Source organism: Eptesicus fuscus, chromosome 1, assembly GCF_027574615.1.
Source record: "Eptesicus fuscus isolate TK198812 chromosome 1, DD_ASM_mEF_20220401, whole genome shotgun sequence".
Classification (NCBI taxonomy): domain Eukaryota; kingdom Metazoa; phylum Chordata; class Mammalia; order Chiroptera; family Vespertilionidae; genus Eptesicus; species Eptesicus fuscus.
In genome coordinates this window covers 77,531,934-77,555,953 of record NC_072473.1, presented here as the reverse complement: position 1 = coordinate 77,555,953, position 24,020 = coordinate 77,531,934, and the positions used below count along the sequence as shown (strand labels likewise).

At 36.1% G+C, this 24,020-nt stretch overlaps 2 protein-coding genes across 4 annotated transcripts in view; one reads left to right on the top strand and one right to left on the bottom strand.

Moving 5' to 3' along the window:
* Positions 1–15,999, bottom strand: part of ATG4A (autophagy related 4A cysteine peptidase) — a 78,608-nt gene extending 62,609 nt beyond the window's left edge. Inside the window, exon 1 of one of the 2 annotated variants that reach the window (XM_054722984.1) lies at positions 15,947–15,999. The gene's annotated coding sequence lies outside the window, so the exon portion shown is untranslated. The remainder of the gene's footprint in view (positions 1–15,946) is intronic. The other variant, XM_054722935.1, reaches the window with a different exon arrangement.
* Positions 16,000–16,197: 198 nt separating this feature from the next.
* Positions 16,198–23,584, top strand: PSMD10 (proteasome 26S subunit, non-ATPase 10). Of its 2 annotated transcripts, none has more exons than XM_008156304.3 (5): positions 16,198–16,363; positions 18,788–18,886; positions 20,040–20,186; positions 20,281–20,447; positions 22,640–23,584. In XM_008156304.3, the coding sequence occupies exons 1-5, from the start codon at positions 16,250–16,252 to the stop codon at positions 22,791–22,793; spliced, it is 681 nt and encodes a 226-aa protein (XP_008154526.1). In that variant the 5' UTR covers positions 16,198–16,249; the 3' UTR covers positions 22,794–23,584. The 2 variants fall into 2 exon arrangements, with proteins under 2 accessions (XP_008154526.1, XP_054579037.1); XM_054723062.1 differs by having other exon boundaries at positions 20,260–20,447.
* Positions 23,585–24,020: the final 436 nt, after the last annotated feature.

The following is a 24,020-nucleotide window of genomic DNA, read 5'->3' as shown; positions in this document are numbered from 1 at the left end:
TGCAACATGACCAAAAAGGAGTTCAGAGTAATGGTCATGGAATTTATACATCGGATGGATGAGAAAATCAACAACTTATGCAAGAATCAGGAAGAAATGAAAAGTGATATAGCTACAATCAAAAACACCATGGAAAGTTTCAACAGTAGACTACAAGAAGCAGAGGACCGAATTAGTGAGTTAGAAGATCAGGTACAGAAACAAGCTCAATCTGAACAGCAATTGGAGAAAAAAATTAAAAAGCAGGAGGAAAGCCTAAGGGAGCTTCGGGACAACATGAAATGAAGTAACATGCGTATAATAGGGCTGCCAGAAGGACAAGAAGAGCAGCAGGGATTAGAAAATCTATTTGAAGAAATAATGACAGAAAACTTCCCGGATATGGGAAAGATAAAAGTTACGCAAGTACAGAGAGTCCCAAGCAGGATCAACCCCAAAAGACCCACACCAAGACATGTCATAATTTCAATGGCAAATATAAATGATAAAGAGAGAATCTTAAAGGCGGCAAGAGAGAGACAGAGAGTTACCTACAAAGGAACACCCATCAGATTGTCAAATGATTACTCAACAGAAACACAACAAGCTAGAAGTGAATGGAAGGAGGTATACAAAGTGTTGCAAAGCAAAGGACTGAATCCAAGAATACTATATCCAGCAAGACTATTAATCAAAATCGAAGGGGAAATCAGGAGCTTCACAGACAAAAAAAGACTCAGGGAGTTTATCACCACCAAACCAGCAATGCAAGAACTGCTAAAGGGAATACTGTAAAAAGAAGAAATAAACAGGTAAGAAGGAATATAGACACAAAAATAGATATGACCACAAACAAATACCTTTCAGTAATATCTTTAAATGTAAATGGACTAAATGCTCCAATCAAAAGATATCGAGTAGCTGAATGGATAAAAAAACACGACCCATATATATGCTGTCTACAAGAGACCCACCTCAGAACAAGAGACTCACACAGATTGAAAGTGAAGGGATGGAAAAATATCTTTCAGGCAAATGGAAATGAAAAAAAAGCTGGGGTAGCAATACTTATATCTGACAAAATAGACCTCAAAGTAAATGCCATAACAAGAGATAAAAAAGGCCACTTCATAATACTAAAGGGAGAAATCCAACAAGAAGAAATAATTCTGGTAAACATATACGCTCCCAATATAGGAGCACCCAAATACATAAAAAAACTCCTGGAAGATTTCAAGGGAGAGATTAATAGCAATACAATCATAGTAGGAGACTTTAATACCCCACTATCACCACTGGACAAATCCTGTAAACAAAAAATCAGCAAAGAAACAGCAATCCTAAATGAATCACTAGACCAGATGGAATTAACTGACATCTTTAGAACATTTCACCCCAAAGCCACAGAATATACATTCTTCTCAAGTGCACATGGGTCATTTTCAAAGACAGACCATATGCTGGGTCACAGGCAAAGTCTCTTCAAATTCAAGAAGATAGAAATTATATCAAGCGTCTTCTCAGATCACAGTGGCATAAAACTGGAAATCAACTACAATAAATACAATCCAAAGAAATCAAACACATGGAGACTAAACAGCATGCTATTAAACCATGACTGGGTCACCAGAGAGATCAAGGCAGAAATAAAAAACATCATGGCAACAAGTGACAATGAAAACACAACAATCCAACATCTATGGGACACGGCGAAAGCAGTCTTGAGAGGGAAGTTCATAGCTCTACAATCCTATTGCAAAAAACAAGAAACAATGGTAATAAATTACTTAACCCTACAACTCAAAGAGCTAGAAAAAGAGCAGCAAGAAAAGCCCAGTGTAACCAGAAGGAAGGAAATAACAAAGATCAGAGCGGAGATAAATGACATAGAGACCAAAGAAACAATACAAAAGATCAACAAAAGCAAGAGCTGGTTCTTTGAAAGGATAAACAAGATTGATGGACCTCTAGCCAGGCTCACCAAGAAGCAAAGAGAGAGACCCAAATAAACAAAATCAGAAATGAAAGAGGTGAAATAACAACAGACCCCGCTGAGATACAAAGGATTGTTACAAAATACTACGAACAACTCTATTCCAACAAACTGGACAAACTGGAGGAAATGGACATATTCCTAGAAAAATATAACCTTCCAAAAATCAATCAAGAAGAATCTAAAGAGCTCAATAGGCCAATAATTATGGATGAAATTGAAGCAGTCATCAAAAAGCTTCCGGCAAACAAAAGCCCGGGGCCAGATGGCTTCACAGGTGAGTTTTACCAAACATTCAAGGAAGAACTAAAACCTATCCTCCTCAGACTATTCCAAAAAATTCAAGAGGAAGGAACACTTCCAAGCTCCTTCTATGAAGCCAGCATCACCCTAATACCAAAACCAGATAAAGACAACACAATGAAAGAGAATTACAGACCAATATCCCTCATGAACATAGATGCCAAAATCCTCAACAAAATTCTAGCAAATCGACTCCAGCAGTACATCAGAAAGATCATACACCATGACCAAGTAGGATTTATCCCAGGAATGCAAGGATGGTACAATATCCGCAAATCAATAAACGTGATACATCACATAAACAAATTGAGAGATAAAAATCACATAGTCATATCAATTGATGCAGAAAAAGCATTTGACAAAATCCAACACCCTTTTTTGATAAAAACTCTCAACAAGGTGGGAATAGAAGGCTCATACCTCAACATAATAAAAGCTATATATGATAAACCCACAGCAAACATCATACTCAATGGACAAAAACTAAAAACATTTCCCCTAAGAACAGGAACAAGACAGGGATGCCCACTCTCACCACTCCTGTTTGACATAGTACTGGAAGTATTAGCCATTGCAATTAGACAAGAAGAAGAAATAAAAGGCATCCAAATTGGAAAAGAACAAGTAAAGCTGTCTTTATTTGCAGACGACATGATATTGTACATAAAAAATCCGAAAGACTCCATCAAAAGACTAATAGACTTAATAAATGAATTCGGCAATGTAGCAGGATACAAAATTAACGCAAAGAAATCTATGGCCTTTCTATACACCAAAAGTGAACTTACAGACAGAGAGACTAAAAAGGCAATTCCATTTACCATCGCATCAAAAAATTTAAGATACCTAGGAATAAACTTAACTAAGGAGGTAAAAGACCTATACACGGAAAACTACAGGACCCTGAAAAAAGAGATAGAGGAAGACGTAAACAGATGGAAGAACATACCATGTTCATGGATTGGTAGAATCAACATCATTAAAATGTCCATACTACGCAAAGCAATCTATAGATTCAATGCACTCCCCATTAAAATACCAACGGCATATTTCACAGACCTTGAAAGAACTCTCCAAAAATTCATCTGGAATAAAAAAAGACCCCGAATAGCCACAGCAATCCTGAGAAAGAAGAATAAAGTAGGAGGGATCTCAATACCAGATTTCAAGCTGTATTACAAAGCCACTGTTCTCAAAACAGCCTGGTACTGGCACAAGAACAGACATATAGATCAGTGGAACAGAATAGAGAATACAGATATTGACCCAAACCACTATGCTCAATTAATATTTGACAAAGGAGGCATGAACATACAATGGAGTCAAGACAGTCTCTTCAATAAATGGTGTTGGGAAAATTGGACAGATACATGCAAAAAAATGAAGCTTGATCACCAACTTACGCCATACACAAAAATAAACTCAAAATGGATACAGGACTTAAACATAAGACGGGAAACCATAAGAATACTAGAGCAATCCACAGGCAGCAAAATCTCAGACATATGCCAAAAGAAATTCTTCACTGACACTGCCCCTAGGGCAATGGAAGCTAAAGAGAAAATTAACAAATGGGACTACATCAAAATAAAAAGCTTTTTTACAGAAAAAGAAACCATCAACAAAACAACAAGAATGCCTACTGCATGGGAGAACATATTTGCAAATGGCATCACTGATAAAGGTTTGATCTCCAACATCTACAGGCAGCTTATACAACTTAATAAAAGGAAGATAAATGATCCAATTAAAAAATGGGCAACAGACCTAAATAGAAGCTTTTCAAAAGAAGACAGAAGGAAGGCCAAGAGACACATGAAAACATGCTCAACGTCACTAATTATCCGAGAGATGCAAACCAAAACAACAATGCGGTACCATCTCACACCTGTCAGAATGGCTATCATCAACAAATCAACAAATGACAAGTGTTGGCGAGGATGCGGAGAAAAAGGAACCCTCGTGCACTGCTGGTGGGAATGCAGACTGGTGCAACCACTGTGGAGAACAGTATGGAGTTTCCTCAAAAAACTGAAAATGGAACTCCCATTTGACCCAGTAATCCCACTCCTGGGAATATATCCGAAGAAACTAGAAACACCAATCAGAAAGGATATATGCACCCCTATGTTCATAGCAGCACAATTCACCATAGCTAAGATTTGGAAACAGCCTAGGTGCCCATCAGCAGAGGACTGGATCAGAAAACTGTGGTACATCTACACAATGGAATACTATGCTGCCATAAAAAAGAAGGAATTCTCAGCATTTGCAGCAACCTGGATGGAACTGGAGAATATTATGCTAAGTGAAATAAGCCAGTCAATGAAAGAAAAATACCACATGATCTCACTCATTTATGGGTAATAAAGAACATTATAAACTTGAACAAAAAGATAGATACAGAGACAGTAAAGCATCAAACAGACTGTCAAAATTACAGGGGGAAAGTTAGGGAGAGGTGGGGGAGATAAGAGATCAATCAAAGGACTTGTATGCATGCATATAAGCATAACCAACGGATGCAAAACTCTTGGGGGTGAGGGCATATATGGGAGTAGGGTGGGGGGTGGCAATGGTAAGATATGTATACATATAATACCTTAATAAAAAAAAAATGATTATAAAAAAAAAAAAAGACGGGGAAAAAATAAAAGAATAAAGAGGAAAAAAAAAAAAAAAGCTTCCAGCAAACAAAAGCCCAGGGCCAGACGGCTTCACAGGAGAGTTTTACCAAACATTCAAGGAAGAACTAAAACCTATCCTCCTCAGACTATTCCAAAAAATTCAAGAGGAAGGAACACTTCCAAGCTCCTTCTATGAAGCCAGCATCACCCTAATACCAAAACCAGATAAAGACAACACAATGAAAGAGAATTACAGACCAATATCCCTCATGAACATAGATGCCAAAATCCTCAACAAAATTCTAGCAAATCGGCTCCAGCAGTACATCAGAAAGATCATACACCATGACCAAGTAGGATTTATCCCAGGAATGCAAGGATGGTACAATATCCGCAAATCAATAAACGTGATACATCACATAAACAAATTGAGAGATAAAAATCACATAGTCATATCAATTGATGCAGAAAAAGCATTTGACAAAATCCAACACCCTTTTTTGATAAAAACTCTCAACAAGGTGGGAATAGAAGGGGCATACCTCAACATAATAAAAGCTTTATATATGATAAATCCACAGCAAACATCATACTCAATGGACAAAAACTAAAAATATTTCCCCTAAGAACAGGAACAAGACAGGGATGCCCACTCTCGCCACTCCTGTTTGACATAGTACTGGAAGTATTAGCCATTGCAATTAGACAAGAAGAAGAAATAAAAGGCATCCAAATTGGAAAAGAACAAGTAAAGCTGTCTTTATTTGCAGACGACATGATATTGTACATAAAAAATCCGAAAGACTGTCAAAAAACTAATAGACTTAATAAATGAATTCGGCAATGTAGCAGGATACAAAATTAACGCCAAAAAATCTATGGTATTTCTATACACCAATAGTGAACTTACAGACAGAGAGACGAAAAAGGCAATCCCATTTACCAATGCACCAAAAAATTAAGATACCTAGGAATAAACTTAACTAAGGAGGTAAAAGACCTATACACGGAAAACTACAGGACACTGAAAAAAGAGATAGAGGAAGACGTAAACAGATGGAAGAACATACCATGTTCATGGATTGGTAGAATCAACATCATTAAAATGTCCATACTACCCAAAGCAATTTATAGATTCAATGCACTCCCCATTAAAATACCAACGGCATATTTCACAGACCTTGAAAGAACTCTCCAAAAATTCATCTGGAATAAAAAAAGACCCCGAATAGCCACAGCAATCCTGAGAAAGAAGAATAAAGTAGGAGGGATTTCAATACCAGATTTCAAGCTGTATTACAAAGCCACCATTCTCAAAATAGCCTGGTACTAGCACAAGAACAGACATATAGATCAATGGAACAGAATAGAGAATCCAGATATCGACACAAACCACTATGCTCAATTAATATTTGACAAAGGAGGCATGAACATACAATGGAGTCAACACAGTCTCTTCAATAAATGGTGTTGGGAAAATTGGACAGATACATGCAAAAAAATGAAGCTAGATCACCAACTTACGCCATACACTAAAATAAACTCAAAATAGATACAGGACTTAAACATAAGACGGGAAACCATAAAAATACTAGAGGAATCCACAGGCAACAAAATCTCAGACATATGCCAAAAGAACTTTTTCACTGATACTGCCCCTAGGGCAATGGAAGTTAAAGAGAAAATAAACAAATGGGACTACATCAAAATAAAAAGCTTTTTTACAGAAAAAGAAACTATCAACAAAACAACAAGAAAGCCCACTGCATGGGAGAACATATTTGCAAATGGCATCACTGATAAAGGTTTAATCTTCAACATCTACAGGCAGCTTATACAACTTAATAAAAGGAAGATAAATGATCCAATAAAAAAATGGGCAACGGACCTAAATAGAATCTTTTCCAAAGAAGACAGAAGGAAGGCCAAGAGACACATGAAAACATGCTCAATGTCACTCATTATCCGAGAGATGCAAATCAAAACAACAATGTGGTACCATCTCACACCTGTCAGAATGGCTATCATCAACAAATCAACAAATGACAAGTGTTGGCGAGGATGTGGAGAAAAAGAAACTCTCGTGCACTGCTGGTGGGAATGCAGACTGGTGCAGCCACTGTGGAGAACAGTATGGAGTTTCCTCAAAAAACTGAAAATGGAACTCCCATATGACCCAGTAATCCCACTCCTAGGAATATATCCTAAGAAACTGGGAACACCAATAACAAAGGATATATGCACCCCTAAGTTCATAGCGGCACAATTTACAATAGCTAAGATCTGGAAACAGCCTAGGTGCCCATCAGCAGATGACTGGATCAGAAAACTATGGTACATCTACACAATGGAATATTATGCTGCCATAAAAAAAGAAGGAATTCTTACCATTTGCAGCAACCTGGATGGAATTGGAGAACATTATGCTGAGTGAAATAAGCCAGTCAATGAAAGAAAAATACCACATGATCTCACTCATTTATGGATAATTAAGAACATTAAAAACTTGAACAAAAAGATAGATACAGAGGCAGTAAAGCATCAAACAGTCTGTCAAATTACAGCAGGAACGTTAGGGAGAGGTGGGGAAGATAAGAGATCAATCAAAGGACTTGTATGCATTCATATAAGCATAACCAATGGACGCAAAACTCTGGGAGGTGAGGGCATATATGGGAGTGGGGTGGGGGGTCAATGGTAAGATATGTACACATATAATACCTTAATAAAAAAATTGGAAAAAAAATAAAAAGAAAAAAGAAAAAGAAGGAAGTTCTCAAATAAACAATATAACATCATACCTCAAGGAACTAGAAAAAAGAACACAGTCCAAAGTTAGCGGAAGGAAGGAAATAATTAAGATTAGGGCAGAAATAAACAAAATAGAGAATAGAAAAAAAATTTTAAATAATACTAATTTGTTTTTAATAGAAAAAATTGACAAAGCTTTAGCCATCTATATTAGCTAAAGAAGAGAATACTTAGGTAAATAAAATCATAAACTAAAGGGTATATATTATAACTTATGCCATAGAAATTAAAAGAATTATAAAAGACAAACATGAACAATTGATTATATGTCAACAAATTGGATAATCTAGAAGAAATAGATAAATTGCTAGAAATATACAACTTACCAAGACTAAATCATGAAGGAACAGAAAATCTGAAGATAACTATAACTACTAAGGAGATGTAATCAGTAATCAAAAATCTACCAACAAAGAAAAGCCCAAGGCCAAGTAAATTCATTGGTGAATTCTATCAAACATTTAAATAACATCTTTTAAATAATTAACTTTAATCTTTCTGAAAAACTTCAGAAGCCAATCCTTCTCAAACCCTTCCAAAAAAACTGGAAATCACACTACACAATATAGTTGTACACCTAAATATATATATAATTTTATTAAACAATGTCACACCAATAAATTCAATAAAAAATAAATTTTAAAAAACAGCATGTTACTGGCATAAAAACAGACATGTAGATCAATAGAACAGAATAGAGAGCCCAGAAATAAATCGACACCTTTATGGTCAATTAATATTTGACAAAGGAGGCAAAAACATACATTGGGGTAAAGGTAGTCTATTAAATAACTGGTATTGGGAAAATTGTACAGATATGTGCAAAAAATACTACTAGGCCACCTTCTTATACCACACACTACAATAAACTTGAAATGGATTAAGACTTGAAACCATAAAAATCCTAAAAGTAAACATAGGCAGTAAAATCTCAGACATTTCTCATAGCAATATTTTTTTCTGTCATATCTCCTCAGGCAAGGAAAACCAAAGGACAAAAATAAACAAATGGGTCTACATCAAACTAAAAGGTTTTTGCACAGCAAAGGAAACCATCAACAAAATGAAAAGAATACCCACTGAATGACTCTGTATTTTTAAAACTCCCCAAAAAGAAATCTCGTGGACCAAATGGTTACACAGAAGAATTTTTCAGCCACTTAAAAGAGAATCAACAGCAATATTACACAGTTTATGTGGCTCAGTTGGTTGAGCATTGTCTGTGCACTGAAAGGTCGTCGGTTCGATTCCCAGTCAGGGCACATACCCAGGTTGCAGATTTGATTACAACAGCAATATTTTCTCTTCTAGAAAATAAAAGAGGAGAGAATACTTCCCAATTCTTATTATAAGGCCAATATTTCATTGATACCCAAATCAGACAAAGACATTACCAAAAATAAATAATAAGCCAATATCACTAACAATTAGAGGCACAGGAATCCTTAACAACATAATAGCTTTTCAAAATTACAATTCAGTAATCTATAAACAAATTTATATACTATGACCAAGTGGATTTATTCTGAGAATGCAAGGCTGGTTTGATATTTGAAAATCAACCAGAGTAATACACACATTGAAGACATGAAGTATCACTGAAGAAGATATAGGGATGGCAAATAAATACATGAAAAGATGTTGACCATCATTAGCCATTAGAGAAATGAAAATAACATCACAATAAGCTATCATTATGCACCTATTAGAACAGCTAAAATAAAAAACAATGACAACGATGGTGAGGATGCAGAGAAACTGGATCTCTCATACGATGGGAATGAAAAATAGTATACCTATTCTGGAAAAATAGTCTGTCGGTTTCTATAAAATTTAAAAATACACTTACCATATGACCTAGCAATCAGTTTCCTGGGCATTTATACCAGAGAAATGAAATTTTACAGCTATACAAAATACCTATACTCAAATATTCATAACAGTGTTATTTGTAATAATCCAAAACTGGAAATAACTAAAATCGTAGTATATCCATAGAATGCAATACTTCTCAGTAATAAAAAAAAGAACAACAGACTATTGATAAACATATCTAGTTGGATGGATGTCAAGATCATTATGCTAAGTGAAAAATATTGGAGAAAGTAATATACTTTATGATTCAATATATATAAAATTACAAAATTAAAGAGCAAATCAGTATTTGTCATTATAGATGGTGGTGTGAGTGGTGGGTGTGACTATAAAAGGGTAGCTTTCTAGTGATGAAATATGTCTGTATCTTGACTGCAGTGATGGTTACACAAATCTATATATCTGATAAACTAACATAGAAGTGCACACACATAATTCCAATGTCAATTTCCTGGTTCCCATATCATATCATAATTATGTGAAATGTAATATTTGGGGTAAACCAGATGAAGAGTATATGGAGCCTTTCAGTACTATTTTTGAAATTTCTTGTAAATATTTTATTATTCTAAATAAAAAGTTTAAAAAGAGCCCTGGCCGGATGACTCAGTTGGTTGGAGCACCATCCTGAACACCAAAAGGTGGCAGGTTAAATTCCTCGTAAGGGCACATACCCAGGTTTCAGGTTTCATCCCTGGTTGGAGCATGTGTGGGAGGCATTTGATCAATGTTTCTCATTCACATTGATGTTTCTCTCTCTTCTCTCTCTCTCTCTCTCTCTCTCTCTCTCTCTCTCTCTCCTCCTCTCTCTCTAAAATCAATGGACACATATCCTCAGGTGAGGATTAAAATTTTTTGAAAAATAAAACACTTATAAAGCAAATGGCTCAGAAACAAGAGCATGGAAGCAAAAACCCAAGAAGTAAAACAAAATGTTTTATTATAATCGCCTAAAAAATATGGCAGTTTTATGAAAGGATAGCTTTCAAATGGGGAAGGTTTGTATAAGCCAGTGACATGCAATACCAAGTACATTTATTTGTAGCATCAAATATGTGCTTAAAATATTAGAGTCACTGATTAAAACAACTCATCTTAAACTAGGCAACTGGCGATTGTGGAGTACTTGCAAAAAGCCACATAAACAAACTACATCTGTGCACAATAAAATGTCAATTGCGAAGGGTCTTTGGGCCAGTTGTTCAAACTTTAGTGGTGGGAATGGAGAAGTTTCATTCTGGATAACCCAGAATCTATTCCTATAACTGACATACAGGTCATTGATTTCCATATGCCCTGTGTGGGGTGTCCTCACATTTGTTTCACTGGAGAATATATTCATTTCCAGTTGTGCTATGGGGAAAAATATTTGCACTGGATAAAATATTTAGTAATAATTAGAAAGGAGCAAATGGGGAGAAATTGTCTCTCTCTGCACTGTCCAAAATGATAACCACTAACCACATTAAGCTATTTAAATTTAAAATAATTAAAATTAAATACAACCAGAATTTTAGTTCCTAGACACATTTCAAGTGCAGAGTGTGACCAGTGGCTACCATACTAGAACAGCTTAGATATAGAACTTTTCCATCATCACACAGAGTTCTATTGGACAGCATTGTTTTAGAATATGAAAAACATGTCATTTCCCCACAATCATAGGCAGAATTACAGCCCAAAGAGCTCTTACAGGAACTAGTATTATATTATTTGAGGTTTGCATTTATACATAATTTCATCTTTGGCAAAATTGAGCAGTACGTTGTAGTAGTTCAATGCTAGGGCTTTGGGGCAGAATAGTCCTGCATTTCCAGTTTAGCTCTAACTTTTACTAAATCGTATGAATTTAGTCATGTTCCTTCACTTCTCTGTACCTGTATTCTCATTTTTTAAAAGTTTGGCCTGCAGGATAATAAATAGTACCTACCTCACAGGATTGTTGTGAAGGATTAAACTAGATAAGCCCAATATCTGAATATGTGATCTATAAATGTTAACTATTCTTAGCACGTTAAGCGCCCAGCCTGTTTTGTCTTCCAGACAGAAAATATAGTGTCAATCACCAGTGACTGACATGGGGCTTAACGTGTTAAAATTATTCAGGAAGTCACAAAAATGAACGTGGCTTCATTTGAACTACCACCTCGAATGTAGGTGAGCAGTAGAAAAGGCAACAGGAAAAATTCAATCGTATTGACTCTGGATAGATAAATAAAATATGGGATTGCTATTCCTCCAAGACTTGGGGCTAGAGACAATAAGAAATGGCCTCTCAGCCGAAACTGGTTTGGCTCAGTGGATAGAGCATCAGCCTGCGGACTGAAGGGTCCCGGGTTCGATTCCGGTTAAGGGCATGTACCTTGGCTGCGGGCACATCCCCAGTGGGGGGTGTGCAGGAGGCAGCTGATCGATGTTTCTCTCTCATCGATGTTTCTAACTCTCTATCCCTCTCCCTTCTTCTCTGTAAAAAATCAATAAAATATATTTTGAAAAAATAGAAATGGCCTCTCCCTTAGAGATCCTTTTGTCTTGTAGCTTTCAAAAAGTCAAGGGGTACCTCCCCTTGAACTTAAGAAACTCAGAATTGAAAGTTAACCACCATGTCATATCAAATAAAATAAAAGCATAACACCCTGTCTATAAAACAAGATTACCCAAACAAGTCTCTCAGTAGGTGAGGCACTTAGAGTTGTTTTTCCAGCTGTTTCTAACAATCAAATCCAATTCCTCGAAGTGCTATTATGGTGATATATTACTATATCTTTTATTACAATCTTTTGTGAATACCACACAATGGTTCTGCTGTACCTCTGTAATCAACTGGATAAATATTTATTGAACACCTACTACATACAAGACACTTTTGTTCTATACCAATCATCAGCAAACTACATCTGGCAGGTCAAATTAAGTCCATTTTGTGTTTTTTGTATGGTAAGTAAGGTAGGAATGACTTTCATTTTTCAAACTGTTAGAAGAGCCCTCAACCACTATTATCAAACACTGAATGCCTCTGATAAGTAGCTTTTGCTGCAGACTTTATAATGTTTCTGAATTCATTCAACCTAGAACTACAAGGCAAAACAGCACTTACATGTGAAACTTATACTGTAGGAAAGTAATTTCGACAACTAACACTGAATCACAAATGATTACAACATGCTTTCTACAATTCCTATAGTTGTCAAAAGTCAAAGCAACAAAGTCACAATGAGATATCACTTCATACCCACTAGAATGGCTATAATAAAAAAAGATAGACATTAACAAATATTGGTAGAGATGTGGAGAAATTCAAACCCTCATACATTGCTGGTGGAAGGGGTAAATGGTACAGTCACTTTGGTAAGGAATCTGTCAATCCCTCACAAAGCAAAACACAGACTTACCATGTAGCCCAGCAATTCTACTCCTAGATATGTACCAAGAGAAATGAAAACATATGTCTGCACAGAAACTTGTACATGAATGTTTACATCAGAATTATTCATAATAAATAAAAGGTAAAAACCACCCAAATGCCCATCAACTGATGAATGGGTAAATAAAATATGGTATAGCTATACAATGGAATAGTATTCAGCCATAAAAAGGAACAAAGTACTGATACATAGTAAAATTTGCATAAAATTGCCCTGGCCTATGTAGCTAACTTGGAGCATCATCCCATACACCAAAACGTGGGAGGTTCGATTCCCAGTCAGGGCACATACCCAGGTTGTGGGTTCAATCCCTGGTCAGGGTGTATGTGGGAGGCAATCGATCGATATTTCTTTCTCTCTCTTCCTCTCTCTAAAAATCAATAAAAGGTAATAAAAATGAATAAATAAATAAAAATAAAAATTGGATAAAGTGAAAGAAGCCAAAAACAAAAGATCACATATTGTAGCATTCTATTTATATTGAAGTCAAGAAAATGAAAATCCATAGAGATAGAAAACAGATGAGTGGTTGCCTAGGGCTAGGAGGGGAAATGAGAAGTGACTGAAAATGCACATGAGGTTTCCTTCTCGGGTAATGGAAATGTTTTAAATAAGATTTTGGTGATGATAACACAGCTCTAAAATATACTAATGGTTATTAAATTGCACACTTATAAAAAGTGTACAACAAGAAGCATGGTCCGTAAAAGAAAAAATGATCAATTGAACCCCATCAGAATTCAAACCTTTTGCACTTCAAAAGACAACATTAAGAAAATGAAAAGACAAGCAACAGACTGGGAGAAAATATCTACATTTCATATATCTGACAGGGACTTATATCCAGAATACATAAATACTTCTTACAACTCAACAATAAAAAGAAACCGAAGACAACAACTCAATTTAAAAATGGAAAAATATATAAGCATATATTGCACTGAAGATGATATACGAATGACTAATAAGCACACAAAAAGATGCTCATTATTATTAGTCATTAAAGAAGTGCAAGTTAGAACCACAATGAGATATCATTTCACACACATTTAGCCTGGCTATAATAAAAAGACAGATGATAAGAAATGTTGGTGAGGATGTGTAGAAATAGACACTCTCATACATTGCTATTGGAAATACAAAATAGTGATACTGCTTTGGAAAACAGTTTTGCAATTTCTTTAAAAGTTAAGCATAAATTTGCCATATGATCCAGTAATTCCAGCCTTACGCATATATCAAAGAGAAATGAAAACATATGTCTACATGAAGACTTGCACACAAATGCACTTATCAGCATTATTCACAATAGCCAAAAATTGGAAACAACCTGCATATCTATCAACTAGTGAGTAGATAGACGAAATGTATTATATCCATAAAATGGAATACTGTTCGGCAATAAAAAGCAATAAAGTACAAATACATGCTATAATATAGATGAACCTCAAAAATATTATGCTAAGTGAAGGAAGCCAAGCAAAAAAGACCCCATATTGTATGATTTCATTTAGATGAAATGTCCAGAATAGGCAAATTTATAGAGCCAGAAAGAAGATTACTGGTTACCTGGGGCAGGGAGTGGGAATAAGGATTAACTGAGGGATATTACTGGGGGAGTGAAAATGTTCTAAAACTGATTATGATGATGGCTGAGCCATTCAGTAAGTTACTAAAAATAATTTAATTATACACTTGCAATGGATGAATTTTATGATATGTAAAATATATCACAAAAAATGCTGTTAAAAATAGAAAAAGGACAATAGGGGGAAATGAGTGAGAAGTACACAGGAACTCTACTATCTTTGCAACTTTTCTACAAATCTAAAGTTATTCTGAAATAAAAATGTGTTCAAAAGTTAACAAGAATATGTTTCTGGATTGATATCAGTATTTGGAAGTCCCTATCTATGTGAAAAGACATTTACAAAATGAAATGGGTAAAATATCATTATCGATCAGTATTAACAGATGAACATTTGGAACAATTTTGATAATAGGGAACACTGACTATGAACCCAAATTAAACAAATTTAGCACCCCCTCCATTCCATTATTCACACTAGTAGTCCTGTATTACAAAAAAGTACTCTATTATTACCATTATATTTTGAAATTCATAACTAAACATTTGTTAAAATTTGTTTTCTCTCGATATATAAGTACCTACAAATTATCCAGGATTTTGCCTTTTGGCCCGCAAAGCCTAAAATATTTACTATCTGGCTATTTACAGAAAGTTTGCCAAGACGTGTTCTACACCATAACAAGATAAATATAATCATTCTCTTTCTTGAGTGTATTCGTATCGTTAACTAGTTTTGACATACTGTCCTTCTGGATATGTCCTATAAAGGATAAGCCTTGCATCTCTTCTGCTATGGCATTATTTGGGATTTCCATAAACAGAAACACTATTAGCATAGTTCTAGCAAAGCCTCGATGTCATCATTATAACCACAATATTAAAGGGCCAACACCATACCACAGTATCAAGATGACCCTCATCAAATTGTGATGTTACCAGGCCATGAACTCACTGAGGGCTCCTATGGCATCACACCCTGCCTCTGGCATCACCCTGGCTCATCACCTTACTGTGGTGCCAAATGCTAACACTGCTGTGACAGAATTCTGTCCTGATGTCTCTCCGACAAGATGTCAAAATAATTAATCCCCACTTCTTTCCAGTCCTGTGCTAGCGGCAGGGAGGGGGAGGGTGGCCAAAGCCACCAGTAAGAGCTCAGGAGATAATACTCAGCTCCTACTGTTGTCCCTTCCGCCTGCCACTGCAGGTCAGGCTCCCCGTCCGACAGGACCTCTAGGCTCCCATAACTCTCTTGCCATGATTCTGCACCCGTTTCGCGCAGCCAACTCAATGCCCCACAGCGACCACCCACCCCGGTTCCCCACGAAGCGGGTCCCAGTACCTGACTCCATTCTCCAGCTGTCATCCTGGGCCAATTCCACTGGCCACTTGACTGTGGTGGCCGCAAGGGACCCTGGGACTTGTAGTTTTGTGCTGCTAGGGGCAGAGTTGATAAGAGCGGCAAAGGCGCCTCCCAGCCTGGAATCGAGCTCAAACTGCAACTCCCAGAGGCGCCCTGCGACGGGGAAAGGAGCGACGGAACGAGGTCGGTGATTGGTGGAGCTCTGTCAGTTCTTTTGATTGGCAATAGGAGGCGGCTACGTGAGGTCTAGGTCCTACTTTACGGAGATCCTGGGAAAACGAAATGGAGGGGTTTGTGTCTAACCTAATGGTCTGCAATCTGGCCTACAGCGGAAAGCTGCAGGAGTTGAAGGAGAAGATCCTGGCCGATAAATCCCTGGCTACTAGAACTGACCAGGTAAAGCAGCGCTGGGGCCTTTTCGCCGGCGGCAGCGGTGACGTAGAGACCAACGTGGCTGCCTGGCGCGGCCCAAGCGGAGGCAGATTTCCTGAGGGCCAGATCCCCGCCCCTGTCGCCCCATCCTCACCCTGGGTCACCTCAGGACTCAGAATCGGGCGGTTGGAACTAGTCCCGCAATCCTCAGATTTCTTTTCTTTTCTTTTATTTTTAGCCCAGTACTTAGCTCCCTGAATTTTGGATATTTCTAGAACGTTTACTGTGTTTCTCAGAAATGCCAAATCTTTTGAGATGTCCCTGAGGAGGAAAGCTTTAAAAATATATGGGTGCCTTTACTTTTACAAGTGATTTTATTCAACGAAACACGAGTAACCGAACGCCTCTTCAGTGCTAGACAGTTTGCTTAGAGTTGGGGAGACAGTGGAGTGGAAGAAGCGGAGATGCATATAGTACTCCCAAATCAAATGTCCAATTACAAATTGAGGTTAAAAACTCGGGAGAGAAGTTTACGTAGAACTTTCAGAACATGTAATGGGAGAACCTGCTTTAATCTCCCTTAGAAAAGCCGAACGTTGTAATTGAAAAGGCTTTGCAAAGGTTGTGAGGCCTTGCAGGATGAGTGGGATTTCCTTGGAGGATGAAATGGGCATTCTAGGCAGAGGCAGAACAAAAGTGAATGGACTTTGGGAAGTGTTTCTTTCTGCCCTCCTGCTCAAAGGATCCTCATGCATTCACCCTGAGTTTCCAAGCAAGATTCACAGTGCCCTTAGTAAGCCAATAATATTTATAGATTGCCTCCTATTTGACAGGCACCATGCTAAGCACTAGTGAGACAGTGTCACGTACTTAGAGATCTCTCCTTTTTGTGTCTTTGGGAAGAGAATTAGTAGTCAGGAGACCTTTTTCTCCTGGAACTTTCCTTTATTGCTTAACCTGAAAATGGTTTTACCTTTGTCTAATTTATCTTCATATGGTCTGGCAATATTTAATATTTTAACTTAATTTAATAATATTAAATTAAGGTCAAATAATACTTCCAACCATTTTCATCAAGTCAGTGGCATAAAAAGGGGGAAGCTATTCAAGATCAAGAGACCTAAGAAACATAGCCAAATGCAACTTGTGGACCTTGTATGGATCCTGATTGCAACAAGCCAACTTTGAAAAGACATTTGGGGGCCCTAGTCGGTTTGCTCAGTGGATAGAGCATTGGCATGCAGACCAAAGGGTCCCGGGATTCAGGTCAAGGGCACATATCTCGGTTGCAGGCTCCTCCCAGGCCTGGCCCTGGTCGGGGCACTTGCAGGAGGCAACCAATTGATGTGTTTCTCTCACATTGATATTTCTCTGTCTTTCCCTCTCTCTTCCACTTTCTCTAAAAATCAATGGAAAAACATCCTCGAGTGAGGATTAACAACAACAACAAAAAAAAGACATTTGGGGGACAATTGAATACAGACTGGGTATTGCATGTTATAAAGGAGTTAGTGTTAATTTTTTAATTTTTTAGAGTTAGTGCTAATTTTAATAGGTATAATAACGGTCTCAGAGCTATGTAGGAAAGTATCTGTTTTTTAGATATTGAAATACTTAGGGATGAAAAATTATGATATTTAGGATTTTTTTTTTAAATAGCAAGGAAAACATTTGATGACGCAAATATGGCAAAATATTAAATCTAGGTGATAGGCATATGGGTTGCTATTATATTCCCTCTATTTTTATGTATTGGAACTTCTTGCTATAAAGTTTAAAATACCATTATATTTTACCTAGGGCTAAAAAATATAGCAGTCAATGCAAAAAGGGATTCCCTTACAAAAATATGACTATCAACTTATTATTTTTTTTGAAAAAATAAATTCTGTGTGTGGTGTGTGTTTTTAGATGGATATGCAGAAAACCTCAACTATTTATTAACATTTCTTCCCCACAAGATACATTTGTTCTTTCTAGAAAATCTAGAAATTTCAGATTCAGACAGCAATTTGTATCCCACTTTCACCATTTACTAGCTGTGTGACCTTGGATTAGTTGCTTACCCTGAGGAGTCTTAGTTTCTTCATCTGTAAAATGGGGATAATATCCACTGTATAGGATCGTGAGGATTAAATGAGACATGTACATCTAGCAGTGTCTGACATAAAAGTGTACATAAATGATTAAATAGTAAACAGCCAAAGCTCTATTTCTGCCACAAGCATTCAAATCAGTTTCTCCCCATGTTAACTAAAAACTTGGTCTCTCTTATATTAGTAATAATATGGTTTAAGGTTACCTACCTGAGGATCCAGTGATCTCCACTTCTAGTTTCCAAACTATAGATTTGCTGGGCCCAATCTTACCGTTTTCTGCTTTCTTACCTTAATTCTTCTATTTCTCTTCAAGAATGTTGATCTTATTGCTTCTCTCTTTCCCATGTAGGATAGCAGAACTGCATTGCATTGGGCATGCTCAGCGGGACATACAGAAATTGTTGAATTCTTGCTGCAACTTGAAGTGCCAGTGAATGATAAAGATGATGTGAGTACTAGATAGAGTTGGTAAATTCCCAGTTATCTGTAGACTTCAGACTATTGTTTACTGAAGCCTGAGTATTAAGCTTACAAACAAAATTGTAACCTTTGTTACTAGAAAATTACAATATGGCCCTGGTGACTAAGCACAGGACTGGTAGTTGCATTATTTTAAAATATTAGTTTTGCTACTAATACCCTGTAATTTAAGGTAAACATGCAGATCAAGGCTTATTACAATGACTTCTAATAGACTACAGACCGTTTTTATTATGTTGGGAATTTCTGGGGGGTAAATATTGCCTGAATTATGAGGACCTAGATATCTTTTTTGTTATGTAGAGATTTATGTAATGATTTTGGTTATCTATATGTATATATAAAAGCCAAGCGACTGGAACAACTGGAATGACCGGTCACTATGATGCGCACTTCGGCCGGCCAACCAGCCCAATGGGGACAGGGATGGCCAACCTTCCATGGCCCCTCCCCCTGGCCGGCTGGCCCCAATTGGGGTGAGCTGGCCAGATCCCACCTATGCACAAATTCGTGTACCAGGCCTGATATTAGGATAAGACTTGTGAATAATAAGGATGCAAGCTTTTTTGTAGGCAGAAATTCCTTTTCAAGGATGCTACCTGAAGTAATTCTTATATTAGCAAAGAAATAAGAACAATTTAATAAAGGAACAGTTGGATGCTGTAGGTATGTCCATATGATAAAATAATATGTAACCAATAAAGTTATGATTCTAAAGAATGACAGAAAAATTCTCACAACAAAATGATAAGTGGAAATTTTGGAAAATGCAACTCACAGAACTTGATATTCTATGATCCCAATTTGAAAATACATTATAATTATTGAGTATCATCACCTCTATATTATGGGATTATGGGTGGTTTTTCTTTTTTTGTGTGTGTGTGTGTACATCTGCTTTCCACATTTTCTACAGTGCTTAATGAGGGGAAAAGGAAGAATGTTATTGTTTGCTTGTTTGTTTTTTGTCATTACATGGTTGTTTTATTAAATTAATTTGGGTTTATCCCACCCATAATTTTTTTATATTGTCTTTCAGCTCTTTGTAAACCCTGCCCAAATGTTAGTATTAATCCTTGTGCCTTTCTCCCCTGGTTTTGTATGGCCCACCTCTTTTACAGGCTGGTTGGTCTCCTCTTCATATTGCCGCTTCTGCTGGCCGGGATGAGATTGTAAGAGCCCTTCTGGGAAGAGGTGCTCAAGTGAATGCTGTCAATCAAAATGGCTGTACTCCCCTACATTATGCAGCTTCCAAAAACAGGCACGAGGTAGGGTTTTGTTCCTAGGCAACTTCTTTTGAGTTCTGAACCTCTATGCAAACACAAATATATCTCTGCATAGTTTTCTTCTCCTTCTTTCCAGATCGCTGTCATGTTACTGGAAGGGGGGGCTAATCCAGATGCTAAGGACCATTATGAGGCTACAGCTATGCACCGGGCGGCAGCCAAGGGTAACTTGAAGATGATTCATATCCTTCTGTACTACAAAGCATCCACAAACATCCAAGACACTGAGGGTAACACTCCTCTGTAAGTAACAAGTAACAATCATTTGTATTCTACCTGATATTAGCCCTCTTGCACTAATTATTACACATCGTTTCCTTTTATTTATTGTGTTTGTAAATGTAATACATGTTTATGGCAAAAACATTTGAAAGTACACAAAAATATAAAGATAAGATTTAAAAATGCCTATCATCTTGCCACCCAGAATCCACCACTGATAACATTTTTATGTATTTCCACCCAGTCTTTTATATGCAATTGCATATTTTACTTTTTTTTTTCATTGGGATCATACTGTGCATGTAATTTTATATCTTGTTCTTTTCACCTAATGTTATTAAGTATTTTTAAAACATGTTTGAATGACTATGTACAGTTCAATTTTATGGATGTTCATAACTTAATCATTCCTATATTACTGTATATTTAAAGGGTGTTTTTTTTTAGTTTTCCACTGTTATAAATAATGCTACATTGACCAACTATATACAAAAGTTTTTGGCCATATTGCTGATTATTGCCTTAGTATAGACTCCTAGAAGTATAATTTCTGGGTCAACAAATACATAAGTTTTAAGATTATTGCTATATATTGCTAAATTGCTTCCAGAGGAATATCATTGTACCTTCCCAATAGCAGGTTGAGAGTGCCTATTACCCCCTCACCAACACTGAAAATATCCTTTTTTTGTATGAAAAATGGTGTTTCATTGTTTACAAACTCAGCCACTTACCAATTATATTAAATACATTTTTATTAACAGTGAATAGAAACATTTTTAATGCCTACAACTAATGCCATTTCTCTTATAAGTTATAACTTTGTGTCCCTTTTTATTTCCTTTTGGGGAATTAAATTTTTTTACTGGTTTTTTTAAGTACCTTTGACTTGACATAGTAAAAATATGCCTTCTCTGCCATGTTAGTTGAAAATATTTTTCCAGTTTGTCTTTTCATGTTGTTCATGATTTTTTTTAAATAACAGAAGTCACTATGTAGTCAAACCTATTTATCTTTCCTCATGACTAGAAAGTCTTTCCTCACCCTGAAATTAGTTAAATATTCACCTGTATTTTATTGTACCATAGGTTGTAGTTGATATTTATTGTCACTGTTTTTCATTTAACTCAAATCCATTTGGAACTGATTTATGTTTAAGGCCTGAAGCCATCATCTACCTTGATATTTTTTTCTGCATTCTTGTCCATTTTTCTTCTTCTTTATTGAATGGTGACTTTTTTTGAACCAGAAATGTCCTATTTTTAGTCCAAAGTGAGACTCAACCTTTTCAAATTTGACTTTAAAGCAACTTATAAAAAATAATGTTTTCTTAACTCTTAGTTTTAAAAATATTTTCTGTAGTTCTGAGTGACTCCATTTAGAAATACTTGCATATAGCTCTTTTCTCCATAACTAGAAAGGCACAGTGGCCTGGAGAAATCTAGAAGTCAAGCAGTATAGGGTCTGGGAACAGCCTAGGATTTACAAACACGGCCACTTACCAGCTATATTAAATACTTATATTAAGTAACTTCAAGTAGTTACTTAACCTTCCTGAGTCTTTAACTTCCTCATCTATAATATGAGGATAATAATTCCTTTCTCAGTAGATTGTTGTGAGGTTTAAATAAAATAACATGTAAAGTGTCTAATACCCTGCCTGGCAAACTATAAATGCCAAGAAAAGTTCTTTCAGTTACTCCTCAGTCATGTCATCATAGGCAAGGACTTTAACTACTATCACAATTCAACTGTAAAATGTTAATAGTAATACCAAGGTAGTTATAAGGATCAAATGAGATAAACTCTTTCAAAATGCTTTTCCAAAATATAAACCATATGAAATCCTTTTAAGAAGATTATGAATGGGGACTTTTCTAAATTCCAACCATGAATGTGATTGCATGTGTTTGATGAAAATTACTTCTAATCTCAGTAGAATAAGGAAGTTGTTTCTTAGGCTGGCATTTAGATCCCTTCTTTTATTGCCTTAGGACCAGAATTATGATTTATGATCTGGTATTCTAAGGCCATTTTACTCTATTTTAACTTATAAACACTCTTCCCCATGCAAGTTGATTTTGCTTTCCTGATTAAATAGCTTCCTAATATCATACTACCTAATAATATGCGCTATAGAATACCCATCAGCAAGCCCTAGCATTATGTAGAAGTAGTAGTGATTTATCAGTCTTTGTGGTCCTCAATTTCAGACACTTAGCCTGTGATGAGGAGAGAGTGGAAGAAGCAAAACTGCTGGTGTCCCATGGAGCAAGTATTTACATTGAGAATAAAGAAGAAAAGACACCCCTGCAAGTGGCCAAAGGTGGGCTGGGTTTAACACTCAAGGGAATGGTTGAAGGTTAAACAGCTTGGATTTATTCTTACTTTGTATGTTTTGTGGTTGTCCCCAGTGTCCTGGCAACAAATGTTCTTTGTGCATAAGACATCATCTATGAATGATGACTTTTTTTCACCTTCAAAGTCTTATAAACATTTTGAATATTGTTCCTGCTGAGATATTTGTTCTTCTGAGTTTACAATTTGCTTTCCAGGCATTTAATAACTGTTGAAATTGTTCTACTGTTGTTGTATAGTCTATATAGAATTTTGGTTAATTTTGAGTAAGTGATTCTGTGGCTATTGTGAGACTTTAGCACTATCACGTGCACCCTCTGTCCCCCTCTGAGGCAGAACAACCCCAGTAGCCTCAGGCCAGTTGTTCTGCCAAATGTTTTAAGGTGGATTCTAGAATGTTCCTTCTGTCCAGTTGAAACACATCGTAACTTGTTTTGCAAGCTCACTCAGAGGCCTATACCAAAAATTGCTGTTTTTTCAGCAGTACGTTTAATTTATTTTTGTTATGGGAGAATACTTATATATTTTAGAGGACCAAATTTTCAGTTGGAGGACCTGTTATTCCAAGTTTGGTATTCAGAAGCACTAAAATAATAAAATGGTAGCTTGTGTACCCATGTATCTTTTAATAAACTGTTTCCCTCCTTAAAATGTGTTATTTTTAAAAAGGAAGTTTTAAAGTACCTATATTAAGTCATCCTGTATTGAAAAGAATGTAAAGCTTGTTAACATGCTTTGTTACAAAAAATGTACTTTGATTTGTATTTCAGAAACTAAAAAAATAAAATGTTGAGAGAATCTCCCAATTTTCTTTCAAATCAGTTAAACATCCACTAAAACCTTAAAGTCCTTCATAAAAAACATTTCTCAGTTTTTGGTAGCTCTAAAGTTAATAAAATTAGTGAAGCTTGAACTGAGGCATTTTAAAATCTTTAAAAAACAGTAATTTTCTGAATTGCTAATTAAATGTGGAGTCAAAGGAAATTAATAAGTGTAAACTTAATCTCAATTTAGGGAAATGCTTTTAAATTATTACTAGTCATAAAATCTAATGACCTCCAAGTGACTCTTCAAATTATTTTTTTAATTTTGAACTTTGTGCTTCAAATATTGCTTAAAGTAAGTGAGCCCACAAACTTACATTAATTTGGGGTCATAGACTTCATGACCAGTAGCTAAAATGACTTTTATAAACACAAACTGTTGTTAATTTGCAAACCCTTTTTACATAAATAT